The sequence below is a fragment of the Epinephelus fuscoguttatus genome, linkage group LG4 (genome assembly GCF_011397635.1).
Source record: "Epinephelus fuscoguttatus linkage group LG4, E.fuscoguttatus.final_Chr_v1".
NCBI classification, from domain to species: domain Eukaryota; kingdom Metazoa; phylum Chordata; class Actinopteri; order Perciformes; family Serranidae; genus Epinephelus; species Epinephelus fuscoguttatus.
Genome location: NC_064755.1, coordinates 37,206,349 through 37,223,493, shown reverse-complemented (window position 1 = coordinate 37,223,493; position 17,145 = coordinate 37,206,349). Strand labels below are relative to the sequence as shown.

Genomic DNA, 17,145 nt, shown 5'->3' with positions numbered 1-17,145 from the left:
TGTGCTTTCCATTAATATAAATCTGATGGCACGCACTTATCACACTGTTGGATGGACTTTGTTTACTTCTGCTGGTGGTAAAGACGATCAAAACAGACTAGCCGACAGCATATAGCACATAACCAATCGGAGGAGAGCCCTTCTAGCCAATCAGAGGCGGAAAAGGCGGTACCTTCCCCTACCATCCTACGAAAAAAAATATCATGCCCCGGCTGTGTCTAGGCTAACGGCTAACATGCTAACTATTATTTTTATGTCACTAGTCACTTGAAACAAATTTAGGATGATAGGAGACAGGTTGAAATAAATTGAAATTTCCCTTTAACTGTGTAGTTAGCCCTCTGTTCATGTAGTGTTACATTAGCTACCTGGCTAATGTTAGTGTCAAGACAGTGATGTCATAGAAACATACCCATGTGGAGGACAACATTACATATAGTACTGGGAACTCTTTTTTTATGAAGCACTGGGATGAAGCGCTAATCCAGCGCCCTGCCACAGCTTTTTCCCTGGAGAATAAAACACAATGTGGACACAGGTAGATATTTGACTTGACAGGAAGCTTTAATGACAGCAGGAGGACAGGCGACCTCTCTCGAGGAAGCCAGCGTGAACCAGGGCTGCTTATATACTGGCTTGGTGATGAGATCCAGCTGGGAGCAACAGGTGAGAATGATGCTGCTGATGGGAAGGTGTGGCCAGGTGGAGAGAGAGAGAGACTGAGGCAGGATGAGTGGAAAGCAGAGCAGACTGTGACAGTAGACAATATGGCACCAACGAGACAGGCAGCAAAAGAACAGGGAAAGCCTGGCTAAAAAGTTGGATGATATTTGTAGTGAATAGCGACATTAATGATATAATCACTTAATGACTGAACTGATGACTGATGACTGACTGAGCATTAAAAAATGAACATGATTGTTCCATTTTACCCGAGCATGTCATTAAAGTCAAGTGGTGTTTTTTTGGTGTTTTAAGGGCCAATTGTTTTAAAGTATTTTACTGCAAAATATTTCTTTCAAATTTCTAAAAGTTACACTTAAGGTAGTCTTGAAAATTTCAGGTGGTGTTCTTGGTAATCTACCAGAAAGTGTACCAAATTACTAGTAATGACTTCACCCTAGATATTAGGACTTAGTTTGTAAAATAGATTCCCAATCCCAAATTTTCCACAGACGGAAAAATGTGAACATTACATCATTACAAGGGAAAAAGGAACCAAGCACAGACAAAAACAACAATTACGATGACAGATCCCATTCAGCCAGAGGTTTAAAATACTAAGTAAGTACTTATACACATTTGATGAACTGCAGCCTTCTAATTTCGACCCTGCCAAAGGACCATCAGCAGGCTGGGACAAAGGGAAATAATGGGGCACAAGGAGAACTTGAATTGTGGTGTGAGAAAAAATCTGTGGAAAACTGGACCGCCGTCTTGGTGAGCGAATGGCGTTAGCTAACGTTACCAGATCTATGCTGAGGAAGTAGTCGTGAGGAAGAGTCGCACCAGTGCATTAGTTTCACATGGTTCTTATTTTGATATTCCATCCTGAACATCAACTTCATCATATTTGGTGAAATATAATCGGCCCTGCAAAGACCACTTCACACAACTGTTTTTCATCACAGATGCAGCAGCTATCTCCTCATGTTCCCTATCTTCTGTCTGTATTTTGGTTCTTAGAGTTCCTAAAACATCTACATACAGAGGTTTTCTCCTTTCTTGTTAACCTTCTGAACCCATGAGTGTGAATTCACAGAGAAATTCAAACACTGGTCTTGAAATGTTACTGGGAGGAAATACAAAAAACAAATACTGTAACTAAAATAGTGTTTATTCCATAGAAAAAATACCTCATCCAATGCATACGGTAAGAAAGGAAAAGTGAATGTTACAAAAACATAAAGGCTTATAATGTCATGAAAAGAATATTGTTGAATTTAATCATCGTATCCTTTAATGACCTTTCTGAATGCATGCACTTTCAATTTAAAACCTTCTGGATGTCTCATTTCTAAACAGATTTTTTAATAACATAAAGTTTCTCTATATTCAGCTCCGTTATGCCAGATGCAACGCAGGGGTGCGCCTCAGGCTGAGCTTGTCATCAAAACATAGTGTAGTGCTGTCATCAGAAGCAGCTAGTAGCCTTTCATCTCAGAAACTGTCAAAAGTAATCAAACATGGGATTAAAACCTCGACACTGATCTATGCATTGATTCAACAAAACCAATGTGTACAGTGTTGACAACGAATGTCTTAATACATGTGGTAAGATTTGGCCTCTCAGAACCAGAACTCGGAGACGAAGACGTGAACGTTGACGATATTCTGGCCGGAGTCGCCTTGAGTTGTCAGGTTGCGCATGGACAGTTTCAGTACTGTAGTCAGTGGACCAATCAGAGCCTTCACCTGGCGAACAACACCTGAAGGAGGCAAAGAAGAAAAATATCAGTGACAGTAACTACCGTAAAGAGACTACAGTGGTTGGCCTGACTGACAACAAGTGAAGTTTGTCGATTTCATCATTTCTCATGAACGTCAAGTTTGATCAAAAGCAGCAATTAGCAAAGATAAATTGTTTTTATGCTTCTTCATTTTGATATGATTCTAATTTTTTTTATTTATGTATTGCTGTTTGGTTCAAAGGGTCCAACCCCAACCCCTAAACCTAAAACATGTTTTCCCCTAACGGTAACTAGCACTGCAGATAGTTTTGGTTTCAAAGCCTGAGGTTTTGATTTCGAAATTCTGCTGCCACCCTAATACAATTGAGGATAATAGAATTTTATTTGTGGTGCTCACAGCATGAAAAAAATACATTTGTCTTTCAACAGCAAGTATCTTTTCGGAAACAATGTCCCGGACGGAGGCTGTCTAAACCATTTCCGAATCGTGCAGTTGTCTGTCTCACGCACGTCTGACAGCTCTGCCACTGTTTTATTCAGTACAGCTGTCTACATCGGTTGTGCAACGGCTCACACCTTGCACTTATGGACCGAGGCCTTTTTTAAATTTCAAGTCCATTTTCTTCTGACTGTATTGATTGTGTATCAGGCTGGGAGCGTGGATGGGTTCCTGAACGGGCCTAGTGGGCACAGGCCCAAGGGTCCAAAGTGTCCGGGGCCCCTGGTTTTCATCTGCAAAATGTCACTCAAATTAACACGCACCAACCAAGAGGAGACTGAAAATTACCACAAAGAGATAAAAAAAAGACCACAAAAATATGTAGGCATAAAAGAACTGCAAAGAGACACAAAACTGCTTCAGAGATACAACAAACTACAAAAAGTGAAAACAATCACAAAGAGACACAAAAGGACAAAAAAAGACACAAAAAAAAATATAAAAGGGGCAACCGCAGAGAGACACAAACAACGAAAATAGACACCAAATAACTTTTAAGAGACACAAAATGTCTACTAAGAGATGCAAAATTACCAACAAGAAAGGTTTCACCTAAGAAGACACTCAAAAGGACCACAAAGAGATGCAAAAGAAACTGCAAAGAGACACAAAACTACTTCAAAGGGTGGAAACAATCACAAAGAGACAGGCAATGACCAAAAAAAAAGACACATAACAACTGTTCAAAGAAACACAAGACAACCAAAAAATGACCTTGAAGAGACATAAAATAACATCAAAGAGACAACAAAAAAAAAAAGAAAAACTACAAAAAGGGCAAAACAACCACAGAGTAGGGCTGTACCCAAATATTTGGATATTCGATTATTCGTTTCTATGGGTAGGTATTTGTTATGAAAATTTAGTATTCGATATTCGTTTTTTTATTTACATATTTTTTATTATTATTATTATTTATTTTATTATTATTTTTTTACATTTTTTTGGTGCTAAATGTAGTCTTTTTGTTGTTGGTAAATGTAGGTCATCAATAAAAATCAAAACTTTCAAATTCCATTGTTAAAAATGTGAAAATACAGTACAGCCTACCAACGGAGCTTGTGTGCACGGCACGCTTGAGCGCATCCGTCTGAGGCTGTGGATCAATGCCAAGTTTTACCACTTTATCTCTATTCCCTCTCACTTGTAGCTGTTTTTTCGTTATTTTTTGAATTTAACATGAATTATGGAACCGTTTTCGTCAACGTTTGTTTCCCCCGTTTTGTACAATAAAATACTGTTTAAAGTTTCAACAAGTTTCTTTTGGAGTGTGTGACACAAGTGTGTTTTGAAAACGGCCGTGGACTGTCACCTGCTCAACGCATCGGTACCTTCGGATGCCATGACAGTAACAGCCAATAATGTCAAAATATCATTTACAGACCGATTTAACAGACGATCACTGCTGCCCGACCCGCAGGTCCATTTGTGGGTCCCGTGGGTTATGGGTCGACCAGTGCATCACTACTCAGCTCAGTCTATAAAGGCTGTACACAACAGTAAGGCTATAGACATTATATTCTATTCAGGCCGGCAGAACCAGCAGCACATCGGCTCTACAGTGCACGGCACTGCTGATTAACCATTTTATTGCAGCACAGAGTGTCTGCCAGCAACCAGTTACTTGCAGAGGCTTCCTACAACTTGTTTCAACGGTTCCAATTTAATCAGAAGACAAATTAAACAGGATGACTAGCCAATGTGAAAATCAAAAGAAAGCATAGAATACTGTACTGAAGGAGACTGTTGTGCCATCACATCTTTTTGTGGTTTGAGAGCAAAGATCCGGTCGCCGCTGTGCAAAACTCTACAATACAATTAGGTCCGAAAAACTCCCGGAGGAGTGCTCTGCAAGGAGTCTTTGAAAGGAGCCGAGCCTGACGTAAAACCGGAGAGAGCAGGCAGCACAGCCACAGCACTCCCCCCCCCCCACCCACCGTGAACGAATAATCGTTATAAATTCTGCCAAAGGTCCGAATGTTAAAAAATGGTATTCGGGACAGCCCTACCACAGAGAAACACAAACAACTACAAAGAGACACACAACTACTTCAAAGAGACACAAAAACACCCTACAAAAAGGGTAGAAAAAAATCAAAGAGACACAAAATGACAAAAGACACAAAATTATTAAAAAGAGATACAAGGCAACCGAAAAAAGACACAACATTACTCCAAAGAAACAAATAAAAAAACTACAACAGGGGCAAAACAACCACAGAGACACAAACAACTTCAAACAGACACAAACAACCAAAAATGACCTCACAGAGACACATAATTATAAAAAAAGATCCAAAGTTACCACAAATAGACACAAAACCACAACAAGATGCACAATGGCAGCACGGTGGTATAGTGGTTAGCATTGTGGGCTCACAGCAAGAGGGAGCCCCCCTCTGTGGAGTTTGCATGTTCTCCCTGTGTCAGCGTGGGTTTCCTCCAGGTGCTCCAGCTTCCTCCCACAGTCCAAAGACATGCAGGTTAATTGGTGACTCTAAATTGTCCGTAGGTGTGAATGTGAGTGTGAATGGTTGTCTGTCTCTATGTGTCAGCCCTGTGATAGTCTGGTGACCTGTCCAGGGTGTACCCTGCCTCTCGCCCAGTGTCAGCTGGGATAGGCTAGGATAGGTTAGGTGTGCCACACTATCAGCTTGTACATTTGGATGAGCACTTAAATTAAGTGTTGACATGCTCAACAAAGTCTAGCGATGTCAAGACTGTCCTTGACAATCTGAGTGCCCTCCCACCCAGCTTGCACCCTCTCCATGGATAAGTGACACCCTCTGTCACGGTAAAACAGATGGGAGAATAAACATAGTGCAACCGAGCATTACTGAACGCCCATGGAATTCATTGGGTGCTCTTTTTAAGTGAACATGCGATTACACTGGGAAAAAAATGCCAGTGTTTATACAGGCTGTCAGCGAGGCCTTTTCTCTGCAGAGGGCTGGTGACATTTCAGCTCTGGCCTGTTTGAACAGCCATCGTCAGTTTGAACAGCCATCGGCAGAGTGCAGTCAGCCAGCACAATCACGCCACTGTCCTCCTATCACACCTTCAGCCACCCTTTGTCTTTATCCCATTTCCTCTTATTCATAAGTGAGTCAGTAGAGTGTTCAAGCTTTTAGTATGATGACTCACGCGTTTAACTCAACACGGATCAAAATGACGACAGATCACCGCCTTGATCGCTCTGAATTATGAGGCTCCTTTCTGTGGTACTTGTAATAAAGCAGTAAAAACCCATTTGGTCGTTCACCACAGGGCAGATGATGATCCATTATGCGCCATCCGCTGCGTCCTTTGGGACACTGGCATTGTATGACGGCGGATCCCCCCCACCCACTCATTCTCCTTCTCTCCCCCCCCTCTCTTCCCTTCCTGAGGGGGCCTGGTGTTTGTGGCACCATCACTGTGGCCCACAAGGGTAAATGAGTCCCATGTGTTTGATGGAGGGGAGCAGTCGCAGTCACGCGATACAGCCATGGAGGCATTCCTCCAGGAATCCATCTTTAACTCTGGGAGGGGCAAGCAATGGGAGTTTGAGCTGCTGTCTTTCTCTCTCTGTCACTTTATTTTGCTTTCTCGTCCCTCTCCGGGTCGGATCTGTGGGCACACAACAGATTCCAGCAGATTCCGGCGATAAGCGCTCAGAGGAGTGTGGAATGGGGCCCACTTTGACCAGGGTTGCCCCTTGTTTTGGTGTTTTGGGACTCTGTTGCGTAGTGACACTAGACGGAGGGGAGCGGGACTCAGATTTTATTGTTTCCAAAGCGTCAGCGCCATCAGAAAAAAGCTAACCTTTGCTTAAACCGAACAACAGCCACAACATTAAGAGAATAACTGACATGGAAAAAGAGATTGAATTTTGGAGTCTGAAAATTATTTTCAGACACAAGCCAGTCGAGATGTCACGCAACTCTCAGTTGACCGACGCAAAGTGGGTTCAGGAGGTTCATGATTTGTCCGTGTGCTTAAATCAAACAAAATCAAAAGCTTGAGCGGTGGGTTGAGCAAGCACACAGTGAAGATGAGTAAGATCTTATGAGCACAATATGGACCACCGCAGAGACACATGGGGTCCAGTCCACAATAACGATTTTTCTAAATTACAGTAAGTGTGGCCTGTATCTTACAAGAACTTAACACTCTAATCAGGGTCAACTGTGGGTACGTTTTCCACCGGAAATCCCAAAAATTCCTCTGAAAAAAAGAAGCTTAGCGGTCCAGATAAATAACAAAAACACAAACACATATTGCCTCTTAACTGAAAATTTATTAAGGATGTCTAAATAGTGCAATATGTGGAATGTGTTTGTTTATTTTGTAAATTTGTTTGTGGTCTAATTAGCACATGCAGGGAGTGTGCTCTTGAGAACAGAAATTATAGTTCCCTTTAGCTCCTCCAAAACCCCAAAGTCCCTCTGAGCTCACTACTGGTGACTGAAACTTAACACAAAACACAGTCAAGTGTTTCCCACCTCAGATTTTGGACTCTGGGACGCTCTCAGACATATATATGTGATATATGTGAACATGTAGGATGTATCGGGGTTACTGTAGTGATTTGTGGCATGGTAAGAAACACCCATGTTTTATACAACCTGTAGCTTTTGTTTAACTTAGTTTTTGCACAGCCTTGAGGGCGAGAAAAAGGTAATTATGTCATTACAATTTGGGCCTGATTGTGCAACAAAGGATCCTAAAGTCAGTGTACGTGACCATGATGACTGCGTGTTTCCGTAAGCTTCCCATCAAAAGCGCAGTGGTATCCTCAATGAGTGGAAAGCATCAGCTAACAGCTGGGCCTCAACATACTCACAGTGAACCTGAGGTGAAACCACAACCGCATACTCATCTTTAACATTTCATCCGGGCTGTAAGGCAAAAAGCCAACAACCGCAAAACAGGTTGACTCTGATTGGCGACCGTACCACCTGAGATTCATATAAATAAACACGAGGAGGTTTAAAAGAAAAACCACGGCTGACAATCTGCCCTGTGACTGGGTTGCAAGGTCATGTAATCCAAGACCTTAAGTTCCCAAGCAGGACATCCAGTTGGAGCGCTGGAAAGGTTTGTGGTGTCTTTCCATCTCACTGAGGTATCTTGCCACAGGGTGCAAAGGTGACTGCGCTGGCTTGAACAGCCACCATCAAACAAACAGCTGTACAATCTGTCCGCTCTCCAAAACATTCCGCCACACCATAAAGTAGCCCCTTAAGTAGAAAATAGCCTTAAATAAATGCATGCTAGTAGCAGAGACACTGCCACAAAACAAAGTGAAGCAAATGCCAGGAGGCATTTGTCATCCTTCATGGCCACGAGCGCTGCAATATTGAAGGGTTACATGTAAACAGTACAATTTCGGGGTTTTCTGGTTTCTACAACTCAGCGAGGAAGTGTATGACAAAATCCAAAATGAACGGGTTTAACACCAGAGACAAATGAAAAATATGCATTGGCCTCACCACAGTATTGTATAATGACACACTGGTTGTGGCGCTATGCATGCTCACTGCAGTGAAACCATTGGAGAGCATCCAGGTGGTGTACAAAGTTCCAGTATGCAAAGAGGGTACTGGAGGGCATTCTTCAGCGTCATTATGGCTATAACTGTGATATGTTTTGTATCTAACCATATCGCTGCTGTACAGCTGAGCACTGCTGGCATAAACATAAACACAGCAAAGAGCGGTTTCTTATTCAATTATTCATTGTTGTTTTTTTTACTGTCTGAAACTTGTCTCCAAAAAGCCCATAAAACCGAGGAGACGTGCCAAAGAAACTGCTAACTAGCTCCCTTGTTACCCTATTAGCAAAGCAACCAATTTCAGTTTTGATAACCCGTCAGCATGGCTGAAATATAATCCATTCAAATTGCCAACAGTGAGTCCACAGGCCCCTTGGGTACCGGATCTTGTGTTTACGGCCTGGTCACCGCTCACTGGTACGAGGATGGCCAGTCGGGTCAGGCCGTCCAAACCCAACTCTGACCACTCCAAAGAGGGGGTGGGAGCCCTGACCACCCCTGCTCTGACAGGCCAGCACATGTGGCTTGATATTTTAAGGTCAATTAACAGCGAGTCATACTTACAGATCTCTCAAATGGCCCGTGGGTCATTGTTGGACGGTGTCGCAAACCGGGCAGTGACATCATTGAAAAGTAGCCGTGGGGAATTGGTCTGTTCTTTTCTTGGACTTTCTGTTTTAGCAGTTGTGGGCCAGAGCAGCTGAGATGACATAACATGCACCATTATCTTTACCACAACCTTTGCACTATATTACAAGTGACCTTTCAAAGCTGAGACCCATAACTAAGGCGCAAAATATAGACCTGACAGTGTAGACTAAATGGAAAGGAAATAAAAACCTGCTTTGTTTGCATTTTAAATCAGGATTTTAGATCATATTCTCCATCTAAATTATGAATGGATGAAAGTTTACAGCATCTTGATAAACTGTTTGAGTACTTTGCTATAACAGCATTCATTTTGTGGGATGAGCTATTGCATAAACAAAGTTACATTTCTTAAAATCACAGAGCCAGACAGCAGAGAGTAATGACGAATATGAATTAACTAGATCACTAAAGATAAGTGTATCTGAGAATTATGGAGACAGCTTTATTGCATGGAATATGTACTGTATGTGTGCATACCAGTATCTCTTTGAGCGTGACATATCTGCATCACTATCTCTTCATCAGTACATTGGTGGTGGAGGACCACCCGAGGGGAGCGATGTGTGTTTGGCTGTGGGGTTGTCGGGTGGAGAAGACCCTGTTTTGATTAGCCGTACTAATCTCTTGTGGGGCAGACGAGGATTCCTTATGGGCTTGGCGCGCTCTAGTGGGCCCGCTGCTGCCATGTCATGATTCATCCAAATGACAGCCGCTCAAACGGAGCGAGTTGTCTGCTTATCTCCACTGCTGTCCTCAACTCCTCACCAGCACAGCCACAAGCCGGAGCCACAAGCAAGCTCCACTGGCTCTGAAGTAGTCATGTCTCACACAGTAGGCTCACATTCCACCAGCCACTGCGGATGGCCGCACTGACGACCATGACTACCTGCACAGAGACAAACTGTCCACTTCCTCTGCCATTCATCTTGCTGTCTGCCTCGCTGGCTGCCAGCCCTGCACCAGTGGCAATGCAGAAGGTATTTATCCTCTGCACAGGAGAAAAACCGCAAAGGCATATTTCCACCTGCTTTTCAAAAATGAGTGGAATTTAGCTGCGGCGTCTTAGACTTAGAGTTTCTCCAGAGGATAATTCATGAAGAGAAGGCACCATATTATCTGTTGCTGTCCGGTTAAATAAACATAAATACTATATAAATCAGTTTTTCCTGCTAAAGAGAATGAGACAGCAGTGATTAATGGTACTGTAAAATCCTTCCATGACAAATAATTACTCATGAAGAGGAGTCATTTGGACACGTTCAGGGATGACTAAACATGTGCTGACTATTTGATTCCACAGTTGACTACTGACTGTATTGTACATTTGATTTACACACACTGAGCCTCATTCACTGATATGTGCGTAGAAATGTTGTCACCTAGTGCGCAAAATAACCATCAGATTCACGACATGTGTGCACTGGCCAAAGTTGTTCTTACCACCGTGCGTATATTAGTGCGTCAGAATAATTCTAAATTGACAGGTGCATGCACAGCATCAGCATACTGTCACGCCCCCAGTTCTCTACTTAAAGGATAGCTTTGGCACTTTTCAACCTGGACTGTATTTCCCCATGTAAACTGATCAAAGACACTGATGTGAACAATTTTTGAAATTGGTCCAGTATTGAGGGAGCCGGCAGCGGCCTGCAGCTGCAGAACGAGCTGCAATGGAAACACAGGGGGCAACTGAACATCGTCACTGTGTGTCCATTAAAAGTGGTTATTTAGATTGATATTATAAGTGTCTGAAGTTACTCTTTACCTTTCACTTGATCTGGTCTGTTTGTTACTGCCTCGTTAAGCAGAGGTCTCTTTCTGAAATATCACAAGATGTCGTTTGTTGTAGGAAAACAACAGCGGAATCCTGTGTGAGCTCTGGAGAGAGAATACTAACCGGACTATTTTACAGTAAACGTAGTTTAGTGTTATCTAAAAGATATTCAGTGCAGTCTCTGCTGCTACTTATCTTAGCTGTTGTTTACCACTCATTGCTATTTCTGGCCGTCATTACAGACGCCATGATCACCACCGTAAATGTTTGATATCAATCTCGTTGTGGGTAAAATCTCGGGGAACTGCTGCCATTCTCTAAATAACTCTCTTTGTGCGTTTTCAATGCATTAATTAAAAAAAAATAAAAAATTACCACACAATTGTTTCACTGATAACTGGTTTTGAACTAGATATGTTTCCTTCTTGCTTAGTACTTTTATGCCTTTGTCATGCTGAAGATAATATTGTGGTTGAATGGAGGATTATTAAACAATTAATTCATTAGAGGAGCACAGTGGTTAACGTTGTCGCCTCACAGCAAGAGGGTTCCTGGTTTGAACCCAAGGGTAGGGGAGCCCCTCTGTGCGGAGTCTGCATGTTCTCCCCGGGTCAGCGTGGGTTTTCTCCAGGTACTCCGGCTTCCTCCCACAGTCCATGCAGGTTAATTGGTGACTCTAAATTGTCCATAGGTGTGAATGTGAGTGTGAATGGTTGTCTGTCCCTATGTGTCAGCCCTGTGATAGTCTGGTGACCTGTCCAGGGTGTACCCCGCCCCCCCCGTGGCCCCCTACAAGGTAAACTGTTACGAAAAATTAATCAATTAATGAATGAGTGATGAGGATGAAATCTGTCCATCCATTCATCCATTTCATCCAATGCAAGGCCAAGCAAAGCACACCAGACGTCCCTCTCCCCAGCAATGCTTTCTAGGGCCTCCTGGGGGACCCCAAGGTGTTCCCAGGCCAGATGAGATATGTGCGTGTTCTGGATCTGCCACAAATTTGCCGTACATTAGTAAATAAACAGCACTGTCTATTGAAGACTTTCTTAGCAGGCCCACCTTGGTACAAGGGAAAAAAGCAACACTAGTCTATGATACCATCAGTGGGAGTGGTCAAAGACAATATTAATCCCTGGTATGATGTCACTGAGAGATAATACAACAGGGGAACCACCAGCATATTATCAGGGGTGAGAGCCTCAGCTCCAGACTCAGCCCATGCTTCCAGCAGAGACCACAGAGAGAGTGTTTTCAAAGGGAGGACTCACCCTTCCACCTGCTGACTGACAAAATCAATCATCCCATTATCAGCCCTACACAAACAACCTGTCCCGAATCAAACGTGGACGACGGCGTCGGCATGAATACACATTCCGCCACTGTTTGTGTTTTCAAACATGTGTACGATGTGACACAGATGTTGTCTTTGCTGTGAGGATGATATGTATTACTCCTGTGTGTCTGCATACCTGCGGGGATTTTGTGTGGTCGCCGCTGCTGTGCTACTGTGGTCGTCATGGGAATCTGTAAGTGTTTGATTGGTTCTGATCATGTTTTCCAAGTGTTGTGTTTGCACAGATGCATAAGGCTGTCAGGGTTGTCTTCCAGATGTGACAGTACTGGGAAAGCCAGTGATGGATGACCAGGAACTAGGAAAGAGTGGTGCAATTCTTACACTATTTGGTGTACTGTCAGTCTCTATATGTGTGGGTGTGTGTGTGTGTGCATGTGTGTGTGCGCATACGTCTAAGCAAACACTGCATGCCTGTGTGCGCAGGCGACTGGTTTTAAAGAGTGAGTAAGTGAGCATAACGGAAAAGAGCGTCAGCCAATCAAACCTTTCAAGGATCACTTTTTCACGTTAGCAACGGATTCTGAGGATTCCTAATTGCCTCTTTTGTCCCTTTCAAAAACACACAAAGTGGCCAAAAATAATGGCCAAAGTTAGTTTGAGTTCACGCACTTGTTCATTAGTGGAGCCTCAATGTCTGCTACTCTTCACATCCCACCAAGCTGTAATACCACTGTTGGAGACACTGGAGATACTGGAAACTAAGCTTCCTTAAGTGACACGTCAGCGAGCCTCACACAATGGTTACGCAACAGCAGCATCTGTGGGCCAAAGCACCAGCAGCACAACCCACTAAATAAAACCAAGAGGGCCTTCATCGCACCGTGGACACCACACTTCACAGCGAGGAGTCAGTGACCAAAGGCTCCACTGCACAGCGCCTCAGTTTGGATGTGTGATGGGCAACTGGTGCTAACATGCAAGAGCTGCATCCAATAAGCATCCAATGGGTTTGGGAGAGAAGTGGCTCCTCACAAACAGGCCTTTCATGTGGTCGTCAGTTTAAGTGCTCTAATGCTCGGCGAGACACTGAGGCCTAGCGTGGGGAAATGGAACAATACATTTAACCACATGAAGCAAAGCGCCCAGGATTACTTCTGCACATATTTTCTCCCTCTTTCTTTCCTCTTTCATTGAATCACAGTCTCTCACTTTGTCTTTCTCTGCAATTTTATTCACCATCTCTTGCACACACACACACACACACACACACACACACACACACACATATGCAGTCTACTTGCCCCTGCAAATGAGCACCACTATAAACAGGGAATTTTGCTTAAATCCTCTTTACACACACGCACACAGACGCACACACCAGACGATATAATACAAAATAAGGCTTATCACTGATGCAGAATTACACCGCTGCATATTCCAACAAAAACATACCATTATAAGTCAGTACAATATAATTATAACTGCTTCAACATTGACTTATGTGAATTGTTGCTGGTCTTTTCTCATGTTTCGTGTGTGAATTTGGGTACGTTTGATAGGCACACATCTGTTTCTGCACAAGTGTACAACTTGCGAGCACACACAATCCAGCCTGCACCAGTGACAGTCACATCCCCCCTCCCTTGCTTTCATTCTGTAAAGACAGATGTGCATACTGACGGGCCGTCCCTTCATCCATCAACATTAGAAGACGACAGCGCTGTCCTTACGCTACCACCCTGCCTGCATCTCAGCACGAAAACAAAACAAAACACCTAGACAGGCCCAACGATGTGTCATCGTTGGGCTCACAACAACCCTCATCCTCCCGGGGCCAAGGCTCAGTTCAGCTCTCCCACAGGCGTGCAGCAGCCTTGGGTCGCCACCAGACTAAAGGATGGGAATGGCTTCCACCCAAACATGTGTTGTTGTTACACACCACTGGAGATGTTATCTGCTGCTCCTACTTGAACTAGCGCAGGGCTCCTTTTTGCATGCTGGCGGTCGCTGCAACAGGTAGTTATAATGAACCGCTTGTCAACTGCAATCACTCGTGCAAGCGTGCGCGTGAATGCACGAGCGTAGATTTATGCACTCTATTCTTGTACAACTTATTGTGGAAAGTAATGATCTGCTTGGGATAAGCAAAGCCGTAGATAAGTGAATTAAATGGTACTTTGTTTCACCACAAGACTGTGGAAATTGATGCCAAATATTTGGCGAGACAGAAACAGGCCTTCGTCTGTTTCAAAGAGCCACTCAGAGGACAACTCTCCGAAGACACAGACACCGAGAGCCCCCGTGAAGACGATGACAGCTACATGATGCCACAACACTGCAAAGACCATAACGGGCTGTGTCAGATGCAGTTATGTCAGAGTGTCCAGACATTCCTCGTGGGAGTTTTTGTGCTTTTTTGTCCCTTCTCAGTGTACACATGTGAGTTTGATTTGTTAAAAAAAAGAATACACATATTTCATACATTTCAAAATGAGAAATCAGATAAGGGAAACCGCCTTCTTGTCAAACGAAAAAATGCAGTTCTCAGTCACGGAGGCTGTCGGGTGGTACAGGCTGCATGTTAAAGCTGCTTTTGTCAAATGTTTGCACTGGTTTGGTTCATCCACAACACAAAGACGAGTGAAATCCCTGTACTCACCCACATACATTCCATTCTCTACCCGCTTGAGGATGTCGAAGGCGTTATCCACGTTGCCCTCCAGGATGTCAAACTTGACGTCGTAACTGCCTAAGTGATAGGGCCCGTAAGCCGGCACTGTGGTTCTCAGGAAAACAATCTCTGTTGGAAGATAACAATTAGACACAAAAAGCTTTTGGAGCCTAAACCCTCATAATCACACTGGGATTGCACCGCCAATCCAGTGCCAACTCTTGCTTTTCTTTTCTTTTTTTTCTCTCCGAGAGAAAGACAATAAAATGGGAGATGGAAAGGTCTGTGTTTATTGTGCACCGAGAGGGTCACAGGAAGGTTGAGGCTTTTCAATGCTGTTGTTCAGCTGAAGGGCCTCGAGTCCTTTACACCCCAACTCAGAGCTTATGGGAAATGACAAGAGCTTAACTCCCCGTGACGTTGAGCATGAGTGTGTCTGAAACATGCACTGCATGCCAGCCAATAGATGCTTGTCAGCTGTCACTGTCTGCGAGTGATTACCGTGGTTACTCATATCCAACCAGCATGGCACTTACTCTCTGGTGTGGGCCAGCCAAGCCCAGGACTGCATGGAGAACATCATGGAATAACTAATTTGGAGGTCAGAGGTAGTCATATGGATTCTGACAACTGCAGGAAAATGCATTTGATGGGAGCTTGGAGATTAAGGAAGATAAAGCAGAGCTAAAGAGAAAAAAAGGCTGAGGACCACATTGACACTAAATAAACCACGAGTTATCATGCAGTCTACAAATTTGTTGTCTCTAAAGATTTTAACAGGCACAAATGAAGCCTCAAATATGGGCCTTTGTGGGTTAGTGAAACTGTAGAGAGTAGAGGGATGCACTGAAGAAATATTAGGAGATGAGATGATCTGTAAATTTTCAAAAATTACATTAAAGCAGAAGTTCAACATTTTGGGAAATAAATGTATTTGTTTTCTTGCCAATAGTTAAATTAGAGGATTGATGAGACTATTATATCTGTGCAGTAAATATGAACCTACAGCCAGCAGCTGGTTAGCTTAGCATAAACACTGAAAACAAAACGAAACAGCTAACCTGTCCAACACTGGGGAGTTGCACTTTGACTGACTGTCCACTTTGGCTTTTAGATTAATGATTAAACATGTTAAGTAGTGAGACCAAGAGAGTCTGGTGCTGTAGGTGAGTCGGGGTCATTCCTGTGTTCCCCAGATTTATATGGCACATAATGGGAACATGACAAATGCTCCTACATTCCTCAGTTCTACCAGGGTTCTACGTTCCCATGGTCCTGTGTTCCCCAGTTTTATAGAGCACGTCATGGGAACCTGACGAAGATGTTCCCCTGCTCTGTATTCACTATGACATGGGCTAGGGTTAGATAAGTGATCATGATTATGAGTCATGAAATTGCACTGGACTTGGCCTTAATAGTACATTCTCTACTCTCTGAACTAGTGGGACGCTCAAGTACTCTTTTTGAATAAAGAGCAACACCCAAACATATTTCAGCTCTAAAAATAAGGACTAGTCAACCAATAGATTTATCAATTAAATAGAGGAAGAAAAACAATATATTAAAAGAGAAAAATTATTATGAAACATTTTAGGGTTCGGAAATCAAAAGTAGCTGACTACTGCCATTTCCAAAGATAAGGAAAGGATTAGGACGTGTAGGATCAGGTTAGTTTACTTGAAATGTGAATATTTTCATATATTTTAATTCAAACGGGTTTAATTTGAAACAAAAACAATAGGAGGTTTACTGTGTTTAAACAGATTATTAAACACAAACCTGGTAAACATGGCCCCTGGGAAAATAGGGCCATGGGAACATAGGACCCTGGGAAAATAGGACCTTGGAAACATAGGAATATAGGAACATAAGACCTTGGTAATATAGGGCCTTGGGAACATAGGACTTTGGGAGCATAGGACCCTGGGAACAAGAAACCTTGGGAGCATAGGACCCTGGACACATAGGACCTTGAAAACAAAGGAACCTGGATACAATTGAACCTTGGGAACATAGGACCCTGGGAACATAGGGCCTTGGGAACATAGGAACATTGAACATATGACCATGGAACCATGGAAACATAGCACTTTGGGAACATAGGATACTGCAAACATAGCACCTCAGGAACATAGGGCCATGGGAACATAGGACCTTGCGAAAATAGGACCCTGGAAACATATCACCTCAGTAACATAGAACCTTTGGAACATAGGACCCTGGGTACATGGGACTCTGGGAACATGGAACCTTTGGAACATAGTACCCTGGGTACATGAAACTCTGGGAACATAGGACCTTGGGAA

General features: G+C 43.3%; 1 protein-coding gene across 1 annotated transcript in view; it reads right to left on the bottom strand.

Annotated features, from left to right (window-relative positions):
• Positions 1-1,819: 1,819 nt before the first annotated feature.
• Positions 1,820-17,145, bottom strand: part of fbln1 (fibulin 1) — a 46,289-nt gene continuing 30,963 nt past the window's right edge. Inside the window, exons 16-17 of the mRNA XM_049573248.1 lie at positions 14,828-14,968; positions 1,820-2,429 (exon numbers count right to left, since the gene is read on the bottom strand). Coding sequence (XP_049429205.1) covers positions 2,290-2,429; positions 14,828-14,968 — 281 coding nt within the window. The 3' untranslated portion in view covers positions 1,820-2,289. The remainder of the gene's footprint in view (positions 2,430-14,827; positions 14,969-17,145) is intronic.